The following is a 21,976-nucleotide window of genomic DNA, read 5'->3' on the forward strand; positions in this document are numbered from 1 at the left end:
AAAAAAAAAATATCATTGTAGAGCCTATACTATAAAAACTATAAGAAGACAGTACATTTATTTGTCAATAGAAGACTCAGATTTTGTACCTGTTTTTGACTGTAATAATGCAGGTTTGAAGAAACTGTGAAGCTCTGTCTGTCTTCCTAAATGCCACGCATCTTTTAAAGTATGCACTCAGCTGTGAGCAATGTTTTTCATTTTTCATATTTTGAGCAAAATTATCAGACATCCAAATTAATTGTAACTGAATAACTACTGTATAATAATTAACACAAGTGGAAAATGAAACCTTTGTAATTCACAAATCGTATCAACTCACCGTAAGTATACCCTTGAAGCGGAAACTTTTACCACAAAACTCACAAGTAAAAGGCATTGCACCAGTATGGATACGATGATGCTCTCTTAACGTCCCTCGTTCACGAAACTGACGTCCACACACATCACACTGATGTGGTTTGGCACCAGTGTGTACTGTTTGGTGTTTCCGCAACTGGAGTGGAGTCTTAAACCTGCACTCATAATGACAAATCACTAAGCAAAGTCCATTGGGTGAAACTTCTGCTGTGCATATATATATGAGAAATGCTTTAATAATCAGAGAGCTGAAGAATTTCAAATGTCTGACAATCCTTAATAATGAAAGAGTAGTAAATAATTTTTAGTAGAATTTATTTTGTACAAGGGACAGTTTAAGATAACACAATCCATTAGACTAATGCATTTACTAATGCCTGCAGATAAAAAGAAAGCTGAAATGGCTTAGTAAGGCAAAGAAAAAGAAAGATTAAAAAGACACAAATGCAAACATGCCTCACATACGTACCATGCATAACCCACTTAAGACATTACATCAATTATCTAATGTTCTACTTTTTTACTCACCCTTTGTTACATATAGGGCAGGAATGGGGTTTATCTGATGAATGTGTGAGTAGGTGAGCATCTAGATTACCCTTCTGGATGAAACTCTTGCCACACTGATCACATGTGAAATTTCGGATCCCTGTGTGGATTCGTTTATGTGTAACTAAGTTTGGTTTTGTTGAAAACCTGTTAAAAAAAAAAGCATCATTATTGGCATCAGAATAGTCACATAATCAGTATACAACAGGACAAAGCAACATTATTTTGTCAACAATTTAAACTGTGAATCTTCTCAAGGGAATGGTGCTTCAGAAAAGACTGGATAAAATCTAGCAGCAGCATTCTATGTTGTGTGGGCTGCTATGATAGCAGTGTATCCTGGCATGTGCAAACTTGGTCATAACAGTGAGGGATTATGCTTATGTTCTGTGTTTTAGCAGGTGTTAAAAACTTGATATATTTTTGTTATAATGAAGGATATCAAGAAACTATGTATCAATGAAGAGAAGACACAAAGCAGAAATACTAAATTCCATCCTAAATACAATCACAGTTTGGTGCCATGTCTGTCTGTGATTAATACCACGCATGATATTGAAAGTAAGAATATTTACAGCTATTAAACTTGCAAGACTTTTTGCTTTTATGTACTGAGCTCTAATTTGGTGATATAATTCAGAGACAGTTTATGAATTACAGCAAAATAACTATTAATTTACTCATAAATTGCCATGTCTTTTCCTGGTTACAATGAGATCACCATAAAAATTTTCTCTTTGAACCTGGGGCAATTCATATATTTCCAGGTTCTCTATCAATAATAAATATTCATTATACATCAATTTTTCATCATTTTAGATATTTTCATTATGACTGTATTTCATGTCCTACTTACCGCTTGTCACATTGATCACATGGATATTTGTTTTTCACATCATCAGGCTGATGGGATCGGTTGTGAACATAAAGCGCACTCTGCTGGCGAAAGGTCTTACCACATTCTGAACAAACAAATGGACGTGCATCTGAATGCGTAGCGCGGTGTGACTCAAGCACTTTTTTGTTGGAAAAACATTTTCCACACTCTTCACAGCTGAAACATTAGAATTATTGATTTCTAATGGCAATGTATGAAAGCTTGAAGTTAATATTTGCAAACAATGGATACAGGGTTTCCATCAAACACAAATACTGATATGGTAAAAGGTAAAGACAAGGTTCCTCATGTGCTGAAGTACCACATCATGAAGTTGTATAGGGGATGTGCAGGAACAATTTCAGGCATTTTAGACTTCTGCATGTGATCTAGGTGTGTGGTGCTCTGGTGTTTTATGTCCACACAAAAAGACAATGAACAGGAAGCTGGACAGACCCCAGAGCTAGTCTGGATATTAGTTGTCTGAACAATAGAATCTGTTCCCTTGACCAACCATACCACCCATAATCAGATGCCTTACTGACTGGGATATATCCTAGCTCTTGGTAATGAAAGGATATACAGAAACTGACAGCTGAGGAAGTGAGCATTCCTTACTAAAGGTAGTCTGTAGAAAAAAATCCTACAACATACAATTATGAACAACAGATTTTCATAGGTATTTTCCATTAATGAACAAACAAGGAACTGATTTCCATGGCCCTCTGCATTTCAGCTAAATTATTCATGAACATGCATGCTACAGATTAAGGCAAACTTATATGAGGGCTATTCAGAAAGTATCCTCTGTTTATTTTAGGCAACTAATGTAGAAGCCAGGAACAGCTCACCCATGCAAGGTAACGTCACATGACTCATTGCCTTGTAAACCTTCACATAACTGGTCACCCAATTTTTGTTTCTATGGAGTGAGTTATGATGGGTCCTGCAACTGATAATCCCGGTCCTGCAATTGATAATCCCGCCAGGTGCGAAATTTGTGCTGTTATCTGCTTTCTTCGGGCTAGGAACATCAGTGCTGCAGAAATCCACAGTGAATTGTGCGCTGTTTACGTCCAAAATGATATAAGTGAAGAAACTATAAGACAATGGTATAGAATGTTAAAAGATGGGTCAACAAATGTTCATGATGAACAGCAAAGTGGTCGGCTACCCGTAGTAAGTGACGATCTTGTTTTACGTCATGATAAAAAAAAATTTCATGCACTGTTCTCTATGAGATCACAGTTAGGCTTGGCTATCACAAGTTTTGCGCAAGATGTGTTCCAAAAATGCTCACAGGTGTGCAATAAAATGCAGAGAATGGCTTCGCTTTTTACTTTTTTAGAGCAATACCACAAAGATGGCGACGAATTTCTCAATCACACTGTATGAGTAACAGCTGATGAGACCTGTGTTTCATCTGTGAATGTTGAAACCTATGAGCAGTCAAAGCAGTGGATGAACACATATTCAACAAGCTGAAAAAGTTCACATGTTGCCTGCCAGAAGGCTGATGGCAACTGTTTTCTGGGACAGGAAAGGAGTTCTGATGGCAGAAATCATGCAACAAAGGACCACTGTAATGTTGAAGTGTATTGCAAAACACAAGAAACTGTGTAGGGCTATTCAGAATGTAAGGTGTGGAATGCTGAAATCTGGTGTAGTGCTCCACCATGATACATGACAATGCTTGTCCACATACAGCTACTCACACTCATGCACTGCTGGAGCATTTCAACTGGGTGTTGTTTGACTGCCCTTACAGCCCTGATCTCGCTCCAAGTACTACTACCTGTTTACCTACCTGAAGAACTGGTTGGGATCACAGCACTTAAACGACAGTGAGAAGTTGATGGAAAGAGTTAAAACATGGCTGAGCTCACAAGCAGCAGACTTGTTTGACACAGGCACACAGAAACTTATTCCACAAGTGCCTCAATTCCAGCAGTGACTATGCCGAGACTTAGCTTAAGCATGTACATATTTTTTGTATACAATAAACCCTTTTCTTTTTCAATACTTGTTCTGTTAACAGCTCACCAGAGGTTACTCTGCGAATAGCCCTCATACATCTTTACAGCTGGAACTGCTCCAGAACTTAAGAGGGAAAATGAACATACCAAAATTTCATATGGTTGCGATGCCGTCGTACATGACTCACAAAACCATAGTACTTAGTGTAAACCTTTGAGCACTGAGCACACATAAATCGGGGAGCTTGATTGTGATCTGTCACATGATGTGTACGCAATGCCTGCATACTTGGTAATTCCTGTAATACAGACCAGGATTGTTCAGCAAAATGTAATTTCAGTAAATGCAAATTTTAGTCACATTGTCACATAACACTTTTCAAACAGGGCAGTCATTTTAAGAGATTCCAAGTTGCCCTTCCTACAGAGACAGAATACAATCCATCACACAGGATGGTAATGAGAATTCACTATATTTTTATGCATAAGGAATTCACTAGTCTGTAAAACTGCTGCAAAGCCTTCAGAATGATAATGCATTTCAATGGATACCTTTGTAACGAGGACTACAAAGCAATGAACAAGCAGAGATGAAAAGGGGAGAAACAAATCTGGAATGCAAGAACATAAATGAAAGACATTCCAAGGGCTTCAGAGCTAACAAAAACCATGATTTCAATAATACAATCCTATACTGAAGCAACAGTCAAAGATAATGGAACTACAAAGTATCATATTTAAAGCACAGATAAAAGAAAATCATACTGTGCAGTGGAAATAACTAGGCATATAAAGAAGTGCAGGATTTTCTACATGGATCATGGAGAAAAAAGTAATAACAGAGTACGGCATGATGGCAAACACAATATGCAATGGTTAAGCATGCTGTAAGACACTGACTGTAACAGAACAGTCCACCTAATTTAATTGAAATAGTAAATTTGTAACCATCAGATTTGAAAATAGTATAGCAACAACCACTTTAATGGTTATGTCACCCACAGAAACAACCTATCAATAAGCTTAATTCCACTAAAAATTATATAGCCATGGTTCTCCATGGGTGCACCAATGGTTTCAAGGAAGTACCTGGAAGATTTTGGGCTAATTTGACATTTGTAAAAATTCTATTCATGTTACTGAAATAATTAAATTCAGTACATACATAAAATGAAACTTTATATCTATTATGTGTACAAGCATTCATACACACAATTTCCCCATATTTTTCTATGTGAAATGTTTGTTTGGCATTTCTGCACAATAGTTAGTAAAAAAAGAATGAATTATTAGTAAATACATACATTTTTCTTTCTCAGCAGCAAGAGAATTTCACACTACCCCACAAGTTACCACTAGATACCAGACTTGGACTAATGGACAATGTCTGACTCATAAGAACATACATACAATTAGTGACTTTAGGTGCTCACACTGGTTATTCTTGATGTTAATTTTAGTCTTGGGCTGTTACACCATGTGGTCATGGGCAATGATACCAATGTTTCAGAGGTACATGCTGCCTCCATCTTCAGAGGCTGAAATATGTGTGCATAGTGTGTGTGTGTGTGTGTGTGTGTGTGTGTGGGCATGTGCGCAAGGAGTGGAGGGTGGGGGAAGATTGCAGATTGATGACTTATCAAAGCCAGCAGCAGCAGTGGACCACATAGAGATGCATGCATCAAAAATCCCTCAATGTAATGACATCATAGGTGTGGGAATTGCATCTAACTTGAGGTAAGACAACCAAGCCAGCTCCTGCAACACTCTTAGATTGTATGGTATACTGACATTTAATACACTTATCTCTCTTCATATTCTGCATACAGATATCAATTTTCAAGTGACATTAATTCAATATTCTTGAAAACAGGCACAGTAATAATTTCTCACACATTTTTGACATTACTGTTTTAAAGTTCAAGATCTCATGACATAAGTAAGAAGAGCACAATGAAAATATTTTAAACCATAAAAAACTTCAAAGAGGCATACATGTTTCCTGATACCAGCTAAAATATAAACTAGTCATGATAAAGTTCTACATATTAATATAGCCACACAACTGGAAAAAAAGTGTTACAAACTTTAAGGTAACCATGAATTTGAATGCCAAATTTTTATATTGATATTCTCATACATTTTATGGTTTTAGCAGGTTGATGTCAAAGTTCAAACTATATCATGCTATGAGTGTATAAAGCCAGAAACAAGAGACAGAAAATATATTTCAAGGTTAGAAGCCACACAAGGTTGCACAAAATGCCAGTGAAGTTATGAAATAAAAGAAGTAATACATATCATGAGGTACTTATGTGAAAGGCAATGTGTCAACAAGTAACAGGTGCAGTTAAGATGCAAAATTTAAGGTTAAGGCGATTAAACATGTAGGACAAACATACAACTTTAAAGCAGCAAGAAAATACAACATCTAAACATCTAAAGTTGGGAGCAACAGAGCCAGGAATTTGGGAATGCTACTTTTATATGGAAATTATTCAGCAGGCCTAAATGCAGTCACTTCAAGAACAAGATGAATTAGGGCTGTACAGACTCAGACAGAATGGAATGTCAAATTCATATTAACATCATTACACTTGACACATGAGATACTGCAAGGATGCTAAATACTGGGTGTAAAATTTTAAGGCTAGCAGAGGATGGTGAGTACAAATGATGTGGAAAAAAGGGATTTCATTTATAGTAGACATTACCACCAGACTTCAAGGAAAAAACGTCTCTCCTTTCAGAAACAACATCAGGGAGAAAGTAATTGTCTATTAGGCCTAACAGGCAACACCAATGAAATACCAGTTTTGAAACAGGCAATGAAAAGATCTGAGTGGCTTTAGTTCTCACTGTGTTAGAAGACAGCACAATTACCACATGTGATAATGAATTGAAAAACTATGACTAAGGTGCAACTGCTTATGAAACTAACAATTAGATATCAAACTAAGGGATGGATAACTAATGAAATGGTAAGTAACTGGTTACAAATTGTCTGAAACAGGAGAAGAGTTTTGTTCAGAAAACAAGGTTTCTAGTGCTGAACGTATTTAAACATTATTTAATACCGCATATCAGCATGAATACTGGATCTTATGGTCATACCTGCAGGGTTGGTGTAACAAATACAAGTTACAGTGAATGTGGATCTTAGGATCATTAAAAAATAATTACATTCTGAATGGTTCTTGGCAAGAGACCATGTTCTGACACCAGCTGGGACAATACAGAAGCCCAGTGTCAAATTGCTGTGCCAGTGGATCAAGATTGTGGCAATGAATCTCTCCAGAAGTGAGTCAAAGGATTTAAAAAGCAGTGTACATCTAAAGCAGTGGATGGAAGGCTGAGGAAAAGTTCGGAAAGTTGGCAGTGAACATGAGAAGGAAGATGGAAATTGTGACGGTGAAACAGAAACAGACAATAAGAACAGTGAAGAGAGACGGGCAAGACTGAATAAAGGCTTTAGGAAGGAAACAAACTTGATAAATAGCACATATAACATGTTTTCAAGTATTTATTACCTTTCCTGTGTTTACTTGTAGTAACAGCATGAAATTATATACAATTTCTTTTTCTGTGCAGACATAATTCTTAGTATGGGGTCATCTTTACAATCAGAGCTGTCTACCATTTATGTAATTATGGTTTGTCTATTATGAACATTAGGGCAAATTTGTAATGCAATGTAATAATACTACCTGAGAACAATCAGTACACATCCATGGGTATTTTTCCCAGCCATCCCGACGCTTCCTAGCAGATGATGAATCATCCTGTTGGTGTTCTTGTTCTTTGTCTTCTTCCTGCTCCTGTACATGTTGTTCCCCTTGTTGGTGCTCCAGTTCTTCCAAATCTGGCTTCACTTCTTGCTCCTGTGTTTGCTGCTGCTCCTGTTTCAATTGCTCTTCTTGCTGCTGCTGTTCCTGCTTAGAATCTGGTTCAGCAGTTTTTGACCTTCCCCTGCGTGTTTTTCTGCTGGTTGGAGGACGACCTGGTCTCGGTCTTTGTTTCTCTTTTATGTGCTGCTAAAAAGAACAACAATTTGTGCATGAAGTACTTCTAACAGATGCTATAAGACTTTTCCATAGAACACCTAGTTCCGGCAAGTGACTCATAATAGTATAACCAACACAGGCAAAAGAACAATGCTGTATTTAAGTCGTTCAGGAACTGATGGTCACACACAACTACTGAAGAGTTAACAGTAAACCCAACAATCAATAACTTGTGCAGTTACTAATATTTCATGTAACTGATGTCTCAAATTCTAGTAGCTAACAGAGTACGCAAGTCTTATTAAGGAGAACAAAATATCAAGGCTCTGTTCATGTAATAGAAGCTCTTCCTGTCAGTTCACATATTGGATTTTATAAAATAATAATTGTGACATATTTCTCACAATTTTATCATTACTTTCAGCCTCCTTTACCTGTTCCTGTTGGTCCTGTTGCAGTTGCTCTTGTTGTTTTTGGTGTTTCTGAGCACACCTCACTGGAACACGACGCTTACGTCTTGATGACAGCACAGGTGATGACTCAGAGTCTCCACTTGCATCACCCTCTGAAACAAAATTTTGCAAAAAAAAAAACTAATCCACACACACACACACACACACATGGTTGGGCCAGAATCCTGTTCTGACATTACATGATCTTAGCCTGACCTTCCCACGTTTTTGTTTTCTTTCAGATTATATTTATCCCTCCTATATGTTCAACCAATTTCTATGTACAGTTTAATATTTTCACTCCTAAACATAAACATTTATCTCTGCTCTCAAATCTTCATTTTTTATTCCATATTTAAGACCTTAAGATTTAATTTTAGCAAAATGTACCTCTCTATTTTCTTTATTATTACCAAAGTCTCTTGGCCTGTTTCTAGTCATGTATAAACACTATCAATGTTTTCTGATTTACAGCAGTTAAGTCTTCCATAGGGACCAGCACTCTCCCTGTTGCACAATGTACAGTGACAATTTACAGTCTACATAAACTTAATTATTACTATTATATCCAAATATATGTCTTCCACAGATCTGGCACTTGCAACATGATGTTGTATCCTAATTTCTGAGGGATGCAGTGGCTTATTCCAAAATTCTGTGTCCTCTTCCTTACCATTAGACACCACAAAGGGGAGAGGGAACAGCAAGTAATGTTCAACACAAACTTCTTAGTCCCTCAAAGAAAATAAAAAATGTAGAAAGTTTATAATCATAAAGTAGTAGTTATTCCAGTTGCGGTAACATACATGTATGTACATACATACATAATACACAAACCAGAATTTACAGGCAGCAGTCCACAGCATAACAGCTATGAAAGTGTCTTATAAGATAATTCACTGCAACTAATGTTACTAATTTCATTTACCTGCCTAAAATTCAAAATAACTGATCTATGTACAGTACTTAATCTCTATAATGTATAATCTCAAATATTGTTATTTGTCAGTGCTGCATTAGTGGTGCCAATTTAATCTGTTCTGGTAACTGAATCTGGACTTTCAGTGTTTCTCTCCTTAATCTATTAAGTAAAAGCTGTCCCTGTAACGGGCCATGAAGGCCCATATGGGTGTGACTCATCAAGCCTCCCACATCTTCTAGACAATCTGCTCACAGACAGTGGTAGGGTTAATCTATTAAGTATCACAAAAATAGGAGGACAATACCTATGTTTCAAAAACAGATATAAGTTCAGACAATAAGACAACTGTCATGAAGGGAAAGTTCAAAGATAACAAGTTGGGAAATGCACACATGGCATAATAATTCAGAAGTGCTTGCTCTCTTTTGTTTAATTATCTTGAATGAAAGGAAGTTTACACTTTAATAAAGTAATAGCTGCAGTGGAACATTCAGTTACATTCTAATTAACTGTATATTTACATTAACAATTATTACTGATGATACAAGATTTTGGTAATCTTCATTTGTATGGAAGACTACTGCTGAGTGTTAAATATATAAGTTTGGAAATGCATATACTGTGCAACAATTCTAGAGTATTCTCTCCTTTTGTTTAATTACTTCAAACACATAAAATTTAGTGAAAAGTGTATTGAACATACAATGTATGCTTCATTTTTCTCTGAACTTTTGTTTAAACATTTACTGCTCCAGTGAATATTTCATGAATCCCACTTTAAATGCAAGTAGAAAGGCGTGTAGTTCTTCATACACAGTGCCAATTATTTGTATGATTTTAATACAAACTGGGATGTGTTAACAAGTGTTTATAACACTCCATAATTGCTTTTACTTTTAATACACGCCCCAGTATTAAGTTTAATCAAAATTCATTCAGTGGTTTTCTCATTCTCCTCCAAAATATATGACATATATGTAAAGTGTGAGTGTTGTAGGAAAGCTGACAATATGCTAGAAACATTAAAAGGAATATGAATTAGATGTAATTGCTAATCACAAGTTTCAAGAAAACAGTATCAGGCCTGCCTTGAACAATATAATGATGTCAGTCACTTCTACGTATGATCATCAACTGATCAATGCATCTGAGTGTATGTGAGATGTGGTAGTGAATCAGTCTTCCAGGACCTATAGTATCACAACCCAGAAGTCCATAATCTATACTTGCAATTGTTTTTATATTACTGATAATATTCACCAATGTGAATAGGGCTATTAAAATACAATGCTCCACCTGATATCAAAAAGACCCTGACATACCAACTGGTACTGCTACCACAGCATTTTCCAAGTGATCATCAGCAGTGCATATGCTATCTGAGGTATAATGTCAGAGAGGGATATAGGCAGGTAAGTCAATAATTTTCCGCAATGTAGCTATAAACTTTATTTCAATACAAATAGAAAACTTACATTAACATCATTTTTCAACATAGTCTCCTTACTTTTCAACGCACTTGGTCCATCGTTGCACAAGCTTCCTGATGCCCGCAGGAAAGAAGGTTTTTGGCTGAGCAGCAAGCCACGCATGCACCCCCTCCTTCACTTTTTGGTCTGAGGTGAATCGACGGCCCCTTAATGCCACTTTGAGTGCACCAAGCAAGTGGTAGTCAGAAGAGGCGAGATCAGGACTATACGGAGGATGAGCCATTACATCAAACTTGAATTTCTGGAGGGTTTCAGCAGTGTGGGCAGCAGTATGTGGACAGGCACTGTCATACAACAACACAACACCTTTCGACAGTAGTCCTCGGCATTTGCTTCGAATTGTAGGCTTTAGCCTGTCAGTAAGCATCTCACTGTAACGAGCACTGTTTATTGTTGTGCCCCTCTCCTGATAATGTTCCAGTACTGGGCCTTGTGAGTCCCAAAAAACTGTAAGTATCAGTTTTCCTGAGGATGGTTGGCTTTGGAACTTTTTCTTGCTGGGCGATTGTGGATGTTTCCATTCCATACTCTGCCGTTTACTCTCCGGCTCACAATGATGGATCCATGTTTCATCACCAGTGATGATTCTGTCTAAGAAGACGTCACGTTCGTTACCATAGCGATCCAAATGTTGTTGGCAGATATCCAAGCGCATCTGTTTATGCAACACTGTGAGTTGTTTTGGGACCCATCTTGCACAGACTTTATAAAACCCAAGTCTGTTGTGGATGATTTCGTAGGAAGAACAATGACTAATTTTCATATGATTTGCAACTTCATCAATAGTCACTTGTCTGTCTAACAGAACCATGTCACGTGCACGCTCAATGTTGTCCTCATTTGTGGCCGTGGATGGTCGTCCGGCTCCTTCCTCATGCGTAACACTTGTGCGACCATTTTTTAATTTTTCAATCCATTCGTAGACACTCTGTTGCAGCAAAACACTTTTCCCATATTGTGCTGAAAGTCTTTGATGGATTGCGGCCCCTGATACACCTTCAGACCACAAAAACCAGATCACTGAACATTGCTCTTTTTGGTGCAAACAGAAAGCAGAGCAGCCATGATTAACGGCAAGGCAGTGACAATGGAACTAACCTAGCAACATCAAACCTGCGCTTAAATAATGACAAGGAAACCACGCATGGTGATGCTGAGCAAAACGACAGTGCTGCCAACAGAAACACAAATACAACTGCATTGCGGATAATTATTGACTTCCCCTCGTATAACTGCTTAGCAATATGGGCAGAGCTGTAGAAACATACGTAGGTCATACTGAAAGTCATGAGCACCTCTTTTTTGCATGCAACCTGGGAACATCAGACGAAAGAGAGTATGGTGGTAGGTGAAACCAGCTGTTGTGTTAACCTTGAGTGTCTTGTGACGACAACAGCTTGCATCACGTGACCAGTATCACTCCTAACAAAATGTCCAACAATGATATGTCGTTTCGCCAGCGTGCTGTAGAAATTCACCAGACTTCAGCATGCTTATGGAAGTGTGTGCATGGGTGCCAGCAGTGTTTGAAGATGGGTGAAATTTTTTAAGGATGGGAACACCAGCATCAAAGAGAGCCTCGGAGCGATCGTCCTCGAACAGCCTCAACTGAACGCAACAAGGAAAGAGTGGATGAGATCATTCAAGATGACAGGCGTGTGACTGTGGACACAATAGCCCGAAAACTTGGAATAGGGCACAGTGCAGTGCAGGAGATGATTGAAAGCTTGGGCTATAGGAAAGTTTGTGCTTGTTGGGTCCCGCGGTTATTTTCCGAAGACCACAAAGGTCAGCGAAAAGCCACCACCTCAGAACTGCTGCAGAGATATCGACACGAAGGATCACCTGCGTGGACGTTTTGAGACAAGGGAGGCAATTCAGAAAGCAGTATGTCAGTGTCTTCGGATGGCTGAAACAGAATTTTACAGAAGGTGAATTTTCAAACTCCCAGAATGCTAGGAGAAATGTGTACAAAGAAGTGGCGATTATATGCAAAATAAAGAAAGGTCTGTAGATTGAGGTGGTGTATTTGGTTTGTCAATAATAAAGCATGTTACTTTACAAAGAATTGTTGCTCATGACTTTCAGTACGACCTTAACAGTTTATTTCCAATGTGTAAATAATCAACAGTTAATTATGTGTCCATTTTCTGTATATTCACATAACAGAGCAACACTACTTGATTATTTGAAGAAAAAAAATGTGCTATTGTTTTACTGTCTGTAGCAGTCACATGCTCTTCCTACCAATCAGCTGTTTGCTGTAAGTACTGTGGACTAGGGCCAGTTCAGTACAAGTGTCCAGACAATATCCTGGTGCTAAATACTTTTGGAAGTGTTGAAGTCAGTAAGATTTGTAACATTGCTGGAGAAGACCTTGTAACTCCTTTGCCATAACTCATTTCTGCCAGCTTCAGGTATACAGCATTGCTGATATAAACTCCAGTATCTAAGAGTATTTTACAAATGACACGGAAATACAGCGAAAGCCCCATTTAAGGTGTCTTTAGAGGGCAGTGGATTTTGAACACTAAACTGAGTACTATCTTAAATGAAGGAAATTCGTTACAGAGATTGCTAACTAGGGATCAGTGAAACTGAACATTAAATGAGGGATAAACATTATATCGAAGCACATTAAATGCAGGTTCCAGTATGCATGAAAATGTCACAACAGATGACATAAATGACAAAATTTATACAAGCACCCACGTGAAAATTTACAAGTAATTTAAAATGTAGTACAAGCATGAGAACTGAAGAAAAGTTTTTACTGTTTGGCAAATATGAATTTGAATTTTTTAGATCTGAGGTTCTTATGGTAGTGACTATGAAGACCTTCTGGGACATGAATATTCAGTAGAATATTACTGATGTTTCGCGTCACATCTCAGGAGACACTATTCTTCAAATGTGAATATATCAACACAGGCACAGACATATTGTGTTTGTAATTTAGGAACCGTGGTGACATAATGCTTCATTTTAGTGTCAGATACACAGAAACATGTAAGTAAAATTATGAATAAAACTATACAAAATGTGCATTAAGGTGTTAAATTAAGAAAGAGCTAGAAAACAAGTCCTTTTCCAAACATCTCGTCATCCCTTCACTTCATACGAGTGGCACGTTTGTCCAGTGAACTAGGCCAATGCTTCTTATTATAAATACAATTAAGGCATTCACAGGGATGTGGTCAACTTCAATAATCAGCCTAGGGAAAGAAATGCCTAAGTACCTACTTCATGGAAGACTAATTAGAACTATAGCCATTTTGAATATAACAATAAACAGAATAAACTCAACGTTCCTGGGATAAACACAGGCTGTGCAGACTTATACCACTTTCCATAACAGAGTTATGGATTACTGAAAACTTATCTTCAAAAATCTAATATCATTTTTGGAAGTTTCTATACATTTATAGAAAACTTCATCTGCATATGAACTGTGAATGTATATGTATTCATACGTCTAAAAGAAGATGCAAGAAAATGCAATGTATTGCCTGTACATCTTACCCAAAAATGCCAAAAGAAGCCCAACATGCAAGTGAAAAACTATGAACTAACAGTCTAAAACATAGAAAATAAGATATAACTCACTTCACAGACCTAAGTTAAAATACTACAAAATCCATATATGAGAGAGCTTCCAAATGAGAGTTCACAATGTGGGCCTTTGCTCTACTAAGCACTCATTCTTAATTCTAAAGATACTTTTCTCAACAGATACCATGCCTGATCCGTACAGCAATATGATTTTTAAAACTGCAGCTAATTTTTTGGAATAGCATGAATGTATTGAACGATTTATATAATTTCATCATTTCCGTCCATGATTTATTTAATCCGTCTTGTAGTGCATACACTCATTTATCTCCTCTCCCTCGCACTACATGTTTCGGCATAATAATGCCATCTTCAGGTGCTTACTTATCCACGTCAAACCAGTTCATTGCATGCCATGTTCACACATTAAAATAACTAAAATATGTATCTATCATATACATTGTCAAACGTTAAAAATATTAATATTGTATTATATTTATAAAATACCGTCTTACTTTGAATATACCTGTAAGACATACTTTTTACATTTTTTCCAATTGAAAAATTTGGGTGTGTCTTAAATTCAAGGAATTATTCACCAGTTTGCAAACTGTCCTAATGTAAACACATTCAGAGTGAGTCACCAAGCCACACCATCCCCCCCCTTCAACTGTGGGTCAACCACCAACTTTCAGTTTAGTCACTGCCTGACATTTTTATCATTCAAATTGATTCAAGAAAGCAGTCTTCTGGAATGTGGCACCGTGTAGATGTGGTGTTATTCGACATTTCGGTGGAATGTTTCGCTTCCATCTTCAGGGTAGAAGGAAAAATAAGAAATCTGCAAGTGAAGAGACCATGAGAACTGGTACAAGCAGACTATGCTACCATATGCCCCAAAGAAATTCTGTGCACTTAAAGGATAGGTAATCAGGCAGATGGTACAAATTATACAAGTATACAGTTAAGTGAGGCACATGTACACAATGACAAAGCATAAAAACAAAACTATTTTCATGTCTCACAAATAGTCTTTTTCTGGACCAAGGAACGGTATAAATCCTGAGACTGATGTCTCTAATTTAGAGTATTTAAAAGATTTATGAAATAAAGGATTACCTATAACTGAGGAAGCCTCAATGTCAAAAGCAAAAGAATGTGCTGGAAACAGTAATACACTTTTCTAGACTTCCTTCAGAATCTGAAACTAAACTGATTCAAATTCAGTGTTTTGTTATTCAACCACGCTGAAGGAATAAGTATTCTTTAAGTTAAATCGGCAATGCAAATGAAATTTCACTTTCTTTCGACAAGTCTTACAAATATACTATAAATTTCAAAGAGCAAAAACAAGTGGCAATGAAAACCAAAGGCTATGAACATATATGTTACTGTCATACTGTGTATAAGTGTAAATGGCAATAAATTACTACCATAAAAAAGGTAAAGCTGTCCCTATAACAGGCCATGGAGGCCCATAGGATTGTGAGATGTCGAAGCTCCCACACTTTCTAGACAATCGACTCACAGATAGTGGTGAGGTTGTCAGCCTTACACACCAGCCGCCCTTTACCCCTGGGAAGATTCCTGGTACTCATTTCTGTTAGAAACTCAGTTGACTCCAGGGCCACAGTGCAATTGGAAGGATCAGGTCAACTGAAAAATCCAATGAGCTCATCGAGAATTGAACCTGCAACCTTCCAGCTTGTAGCATAGTGCTGCAACCAACTATGCCACAGTGCAATTGGAAGGATTAGGTCAACTGAAAAATCCAATGATCTCATCGAGAATTGAACCTGCAACCTTCCAGCTTGTAGCATAGTGCTGCAACCAACTATGCTACCATATGCCCCAAATTACCACCATTATTATTATTATTATTATTATTGGAGGGGGTGGGTTTCCCCATGCACCGCGACCAGTTGTTGATCTATTGTACATCCCCCTTTGATATTCTACCAGTCGCCATACCCTACCAGTACTGGTGCGTACTATTAGCCCCGTTCAGCCGAGGTCAGTACCTAATACTTCCCCCATCTACCAGAGGCATTGGAAACTACTTGGGCGGGAAACTTTTTGCCTAATTTAGCTCAGAGGTCGCCTAGACATCAGGATCTTTTACGTGCCGTAAATCTAAGACACAGGACCCACGGCTTAAAGTCCCTCCCAGAGGACTTGTTCCCTGAATTTTTCCGCTCTTAAAAATTCCAAAACCTCCACCAGGTTTGAACCCGCGTACCTTGAGTCATGAGGTGGGAATGTTACCCCTAGACTACGGAGGCCGCCAAATTAGCACCATACATAATATTATACAGAAAGACAGTGCCAAAAGAAAATGTTGTGCAAAGATGTAGCATTTTAGGTCAAAAATAATGCGTGGATGACATTGGAGTTAATGGAAGACTGGCTTGGATGGTATGGGAATGTCAGCAGGTGCGTTATCAAAGCCACAGTATGCTTGCAAAAGATGCATTTTATTGCCATCTCTCCAACAGAATCAGAAATAGGTCAAGGAATAAAAACAGTGATCTTGTGATAATTCCTAGTGGCATGACAGAATTGCAATCACTTGATGTGTCAATTAACAAACCATTCAAGCATCTTGTCCATAAACACTATGATGCCTGGCAGAATAATGACAATCGTATATTGGCACATAGTGGCAAAATGAAAAGAGCATCAGCATCAATAATATTGGAGTGGATATCAAAAGCTTGGAAAGAAGTGCCTGTCAATGTCATTCCAAAATCGTCTTTAGAGTGCTATTTGTCAAATGCAGATGATTGGACACAAGGTAACATTCTTTGAGATGACAGTGAACAAAGTGGTGAGATTGCATCTTCAGGAAATGAAAGTGCAACTGAAGGATCACTGGATGAACTTCCTGATTAAATAAAAGTACAGAAAGGAATGTGCATGTAGCAAAAAATTTGAATTTCCATTTCATTCTTGTATATTTCCCATTACTTTTCACTTTAAACATGTTCTAAATATTTTGTTATTTTAACTGATGTGCTCTAAACAAACTCACTGAAATAAATACACATTTCTAATTTCTTCCTAAAACCCTCATTTAAAAATTGGATGTCTTAAATTCAAGGACGTCTTATACTTGAAGTAATACGGTATTTGACGTTAATAATCTTTTTAAAGGAATCAAATAAATGGCAACTTTAAATATACCCAGCCAAGAATTACATTCATTTATACTGTAATATGAGATGCCCATATAAAAATCAAGTGAACCAAAGTTCAAGGCAGTGTTCGTACTATAAAGTCATAATACAGGGTGGGACGCAGAAACTTCCTTTTTTTGAAGGCGAATAAAAGAAAAATTATTGCTGATAGACAAAATTTATGTTTAGGTAATGAAAGAACATACGTTAAAGTTTTAAATCATGTAGTTTTAAACAAAATATCTTGAAGGTGGTGGCCNGAAGCGAGATAAGCCATCCGGGGAACTCTGCCCTCAAAACTGTCATCAAAGCTCGGGTTGTGTGGGCCGTGGCACCATCCTGTTGGAACCAGACATTTCCTAGATGCATTTCTTCAAGAGCTGGTTCAAAGTTTTTAATCATGTCCACATACCGCTGTGAATTGACAGTAACGGCATGAGTGTCTTCTTCAAAAAAAAAATAAGGGCTAAATAACTCCAACTCTCGACAACGCACACCATACTGTCACCTTATCACTGTGAAGTGGCCTCTCATGGAGCTCTCTGGGATTGTCACCACTCCAATAGCACATATTCTGCTTGTTGACATATCCAGATAGGTGAAAATGTGCCTCATCACCAAAGAAAACAAGTGCGTCAGGGGGTAAAGTTTCCAATAATGATTCGCACACCGTTATTCGGTTCTGGAAATCATGTGGTGACAATTCTTGCACAACCATCTTTATAGGGATGGAAATGAAGATGTTCGTGACGAAGTCGGTGCATTGAACGATTGGATATGTCTAGGGCGACTGCAAGTTTGCGAGTGGAGCGTCTTGGAGATCTCAAAATCGACTGTCAAACTGCCTCCACATTTTCTGGCATCGTAACGGTCCGCTGTTGTCTTGATGATTTCTTCACCACACTCCTGGTTGTCCTAAAGTTCTCTACCCACAAAACAATCGATTTCCAGTCGGGAACCAGACCTCTGGGCTTAATTCCGAAGTGAGTATGGAACGCATGCTGCACCGCCACATAGGAATGGTTGTTTGAAAAATAGGCTTCAACAGCAAACGCACGCTTACTGAGGGGTATTAGATAGAAACTTCCACAACTGCTGCGTTCGCCGAGCCTATCCCCACTTTTCTGCGACCTCCCCTCCCTTCACAATGCGTCTTCACAAAAAGGAAGTTTCTGTGCCCCACCCTGTATAATGTACTTTGGTTCTTATTTATGAGTCTGAAGAGTTGATATTGATGTCAATAACAATGAAAATGGTGCCAGAAACTGTATAACTTGCCTGAAGAGTGCCAGCTGTTATCTATCACCTTACAATTTCCATTCAGGCATCAGCATCTGCAATAAGTCCAAAATGGAGTAAAAACTACAGTTAAGATTCATTAAATTCAGGGATTAATGTAATGAAAGCTGGCAAGCAATTTAAAATACTTGCAAAGTAATAGATCAACTCTCCAGTATAATTTTGGAGATAAATTAAAATTTTTATCTAATATTATGAACTCCAATCACGTTTTCACGTTTAAATTTTCAGCACTGGTACTAGAAATGTCCTACTCACTTACATCCAATTTACTTTAAAGTCATTAATTTACAATTACAGCCATTAAATTTCACTGACTTGATAACTTCAAACAAGCATTTATTTTTTCCTATAAATGGTATCCACAGAGGAGGGATCACCTAAAAGTCACTGATTAAGACTTCCTAAAGGTAGCAGTTCATCCCAGACGAGGACAGCACAGTATCTCTACTTCAGAATGTTTCTGTAACAAAATATAAGAAAAAATTCTAACTGTGGAAATGATAGTGGCTTCTCCTTTTTTAATTTAAATAAACCTCCATTTAATGTTCCTCAATTTAACATTTATTTTCATTTTATATTCTATTTCAATTATCCCAAGTCAATAATTTCTGTGTTAAATTCGCTCCACTGAAGATTTTTCTCAGTTTAGTGGTCGAATCCAAATTCCTCAAATGGGGGTTTCAGTAACAATGGTCATAAGGAAACATGATAATCCAACACATTTTCAGCAAGGTGGCTAAGGCTGCGATGATTCTGAATCATATTCAGGAGGTGCTCAGAATGAATCCTGGCTAAGACACCAACTAGACTGGGATTTCTTGTAGTTTTCTTCAATCCCAACAGGCAACTGATAGTACAGGTCTCCATACTAAGACAGAGCCACTTCACATCCCTTCTAATTCATTATTCACTACCACACTACCATTCAACATTACATAGCATGAACTACTGACATCATTACATAAACCATGAGCCATACATAACCAGAAACAAAAGGAAGGGAAAGACGCATCAGATGCTGAAACTGTCACATAAGAGAATTTTGCTGCTATACTGAGAAATATTGATTAAAAAGCAGAGGACTTATCAGTTGAAGATTTGTATGCATGTGTTTTGTCACAGTTGCTTCAAAGATATGCTGAATGGAAACAAATCATAAACAAACACATACTTTATTTATATGATGATAAATTTTAAATGTTCCTGCAAATCTATTAAAATTTAGGCACTTTCCAGTCTAATAATCAGCAATGATTCATAATATTTTAATAGCGGTAGAAATTACAATATAAAACAACGTGTGAATGGAATTTCTGACCACAATGCCCGGCTAATTTCAATTAATAATGTAACTGTAACAAAAAGGACACAGAAGAGGTTTTATAAGTTAGATATTAATAAAATACTATAGCTGAATTCCAATTTAGGTTAAGCTGGGAACAGTGGGATGACATATTTGTGAATACCGATGTAAATAATATGTTCAATAATTTTCTTAATATTTATTTAGGATGTTTTTATACTAGCTTTCAAAAAAGATAAATTAGATATAATAATATCCAAAACAAATGGATTACTAAAGAGATTCAAATTTCATGTACAAGAGAACTGTTCCTGGCATGTAGACACAGTGATGATATTAATCTTAAAACATATTATATGCACTATAGTAAAATATTAACAAAAGTAATAAAGGCTGCAAAGAAACTACATTATAACCGAATTATTTTAAATGCTGAAAATAAAATGAAAAGCACTTGGAGAATTATAAATGAAGGGGATAACCAAAACTGAATGAGGATATCCAAACTTTGACATTAGACAACAAACTAATAAGTAATCAAAAGGAAATGGCAGATTCTTTCAATAGATACTTTCAACTACAGCTGAGTCAATGCTCGTCAATAATTATGATAATAAATTTAGAACTAATATTGTTAATCCAACTACTTATTTAAGGGAAATTTTTAAATGTCCATTCAATAAAATGACTTGGAAGTATACCAATATGCGCGAAATTGATAAGATTATTAAGTCTTTGAAAACGAAGGATTTGAGTGGTTATGATGAAATCTCTAGCAGAATAATTAAAGTAAGCTCACCTTTTATCATTTCACCTCTGACGCATATCTATAATGAAATACTGTGTTCGGGTGTCTTCCCAGATAGACTAAAATATGCTATAGTTAAGCCATGCTTTAAAAAAGGCAACAGGCAGGAAATTTCTTACTATAGACCTACATTGTTGCTCACTCAATTGAAAAACTTATTTATGAAAGATTAATTACACATATTGAAATGAATAGTATCTTGGGCAATGAACAGTATGGATTTAGAACACACTCCTTAACCGAGATGGCGGCCTTTTCATTATTAAATAGTATACTTCAATGAATAACAAAATGTTAGCGGGTGGTATTTTTTGTGATCTACAAAAGGCCTTTGACTGTGTTAAACATAAAATATTAATTGATAAACTTGAATTTTATGGAATTGAAGGTAAATTTAAAACATTAATAAGTCTTTTTTAATGGATAGATACCAGAGAGTAGAACTGAGTAACAAAAGTAACAGTGGGGGCATATATAATTGGGAAAGGATTGAATGTGGAGTCCCACAAGGCACTATTCTTAGCCCCTTGTTCCTTTTACTTTATATAAATGACTTACCAAAGATACTAAACAAAGATAAATATATGGTTTTGTACGCGGATGACACGAGTATAATAACTGCAGATATAAATAATTCAAATTTTGAAATAAATCTTAATTGAACCATCAAGAAAATACACACATGGTTTAGTTCCAATCTACTTACTTTGAATCTTAAGAAAACTCAATATTTGAATTTTTGTTCAAGGAAAGGCAGTAAGAGCCCAACTCACATTGTTTGTGAACAGGAGGGCATTGCTACCATATCCAAAACTAAATTTCTTGGATTATGTATTGATGATACTTTATCCTGGAAAGGCCAAATAGAACAGATTGTTAATAAAATGGCCTCAGCTTGTTATGCACTGAGAAATATAAGACATATAGTATCAACAGAAGCATTAAAGTTGAGTTATTTCGCCTTAGCCCATTCTGTTATCAGCCATAAAATAATATTTTGGGGCAGTGCAACCAATGTACATAAAGTATTCATAATGCAGAAAAGAACTGTTAGAATCATAACCAACACTAAACCTAGAGTCATGCAAGAAGATTTTTAAGATGATGGGAATAATGACACTATACTCACAGTATATATATATACACATTACTTTTATTTATAATGAATAATAAAAACTTGCTTTTTATTAATGGCGAGATACATG

At 36.8% G+C, this 21,976-nt stretch overlaps 1 protein-coding gene across 4 annotated transcripts in view; it reads right to left on the reverse strand.

Moving 5' to 3' along the window:
- LOC111872230 (zinc finger protein 260) overlaps window positions 1–21,976 on the reverse strand; it is a 31,707-nt gene that overhangs the window by 5,866 nt on the left and 3,865 nt on the right. For 3 of the 4 annotated variants that reach the window (XM_023865901.2, XM_023865899.2, XM_033754614.1), the window contains 6 exons: window positions 8,201–8,331; window positions 7,470–7,796; window positions 3,910–4,061; window positions 1,766–1,963; window positions 889–1,056; window positions 323–515 (listed from right to left, as the gene is read on the reverse strand). In XM_023865901.2, coding sequence (XP_023721669.1) covers window positions 323–515; window positions 889–1,056; window positions 1,766–1,963; window positions 3,910–4,061; window positions 7,470–7,796; window positions 8,201–8,331 — 1,169 coding nt within the window. The remainder of the gene's footprint in view (window positions 1–322; window positions 516–888; window positions 1,057–1,765; window positions 1,964–3,909; window positions 4,062–7,469; window positions 7,797–8,200; window positions 8,332–21,976) is intronic. The other variant, XM_023865900.2, reaches the window with a different exon arrangement.

The sequence above is a fragment of the Cryptotermes secundus genome, unplaced genomic scaffold, assembly GCF_002891405.2.
Source record: "Cryptotermes secundus unplaced genomic scaffold, Csec_1.0 scaffold797, whole genome shotgun sequence".
Lineage (NCBI taxonomy): Eukaryota > Metazoa > Arthropoda > Insecta > Blattodea > Kalotermitidae > Cryptotermes > Cryptotermes secundus.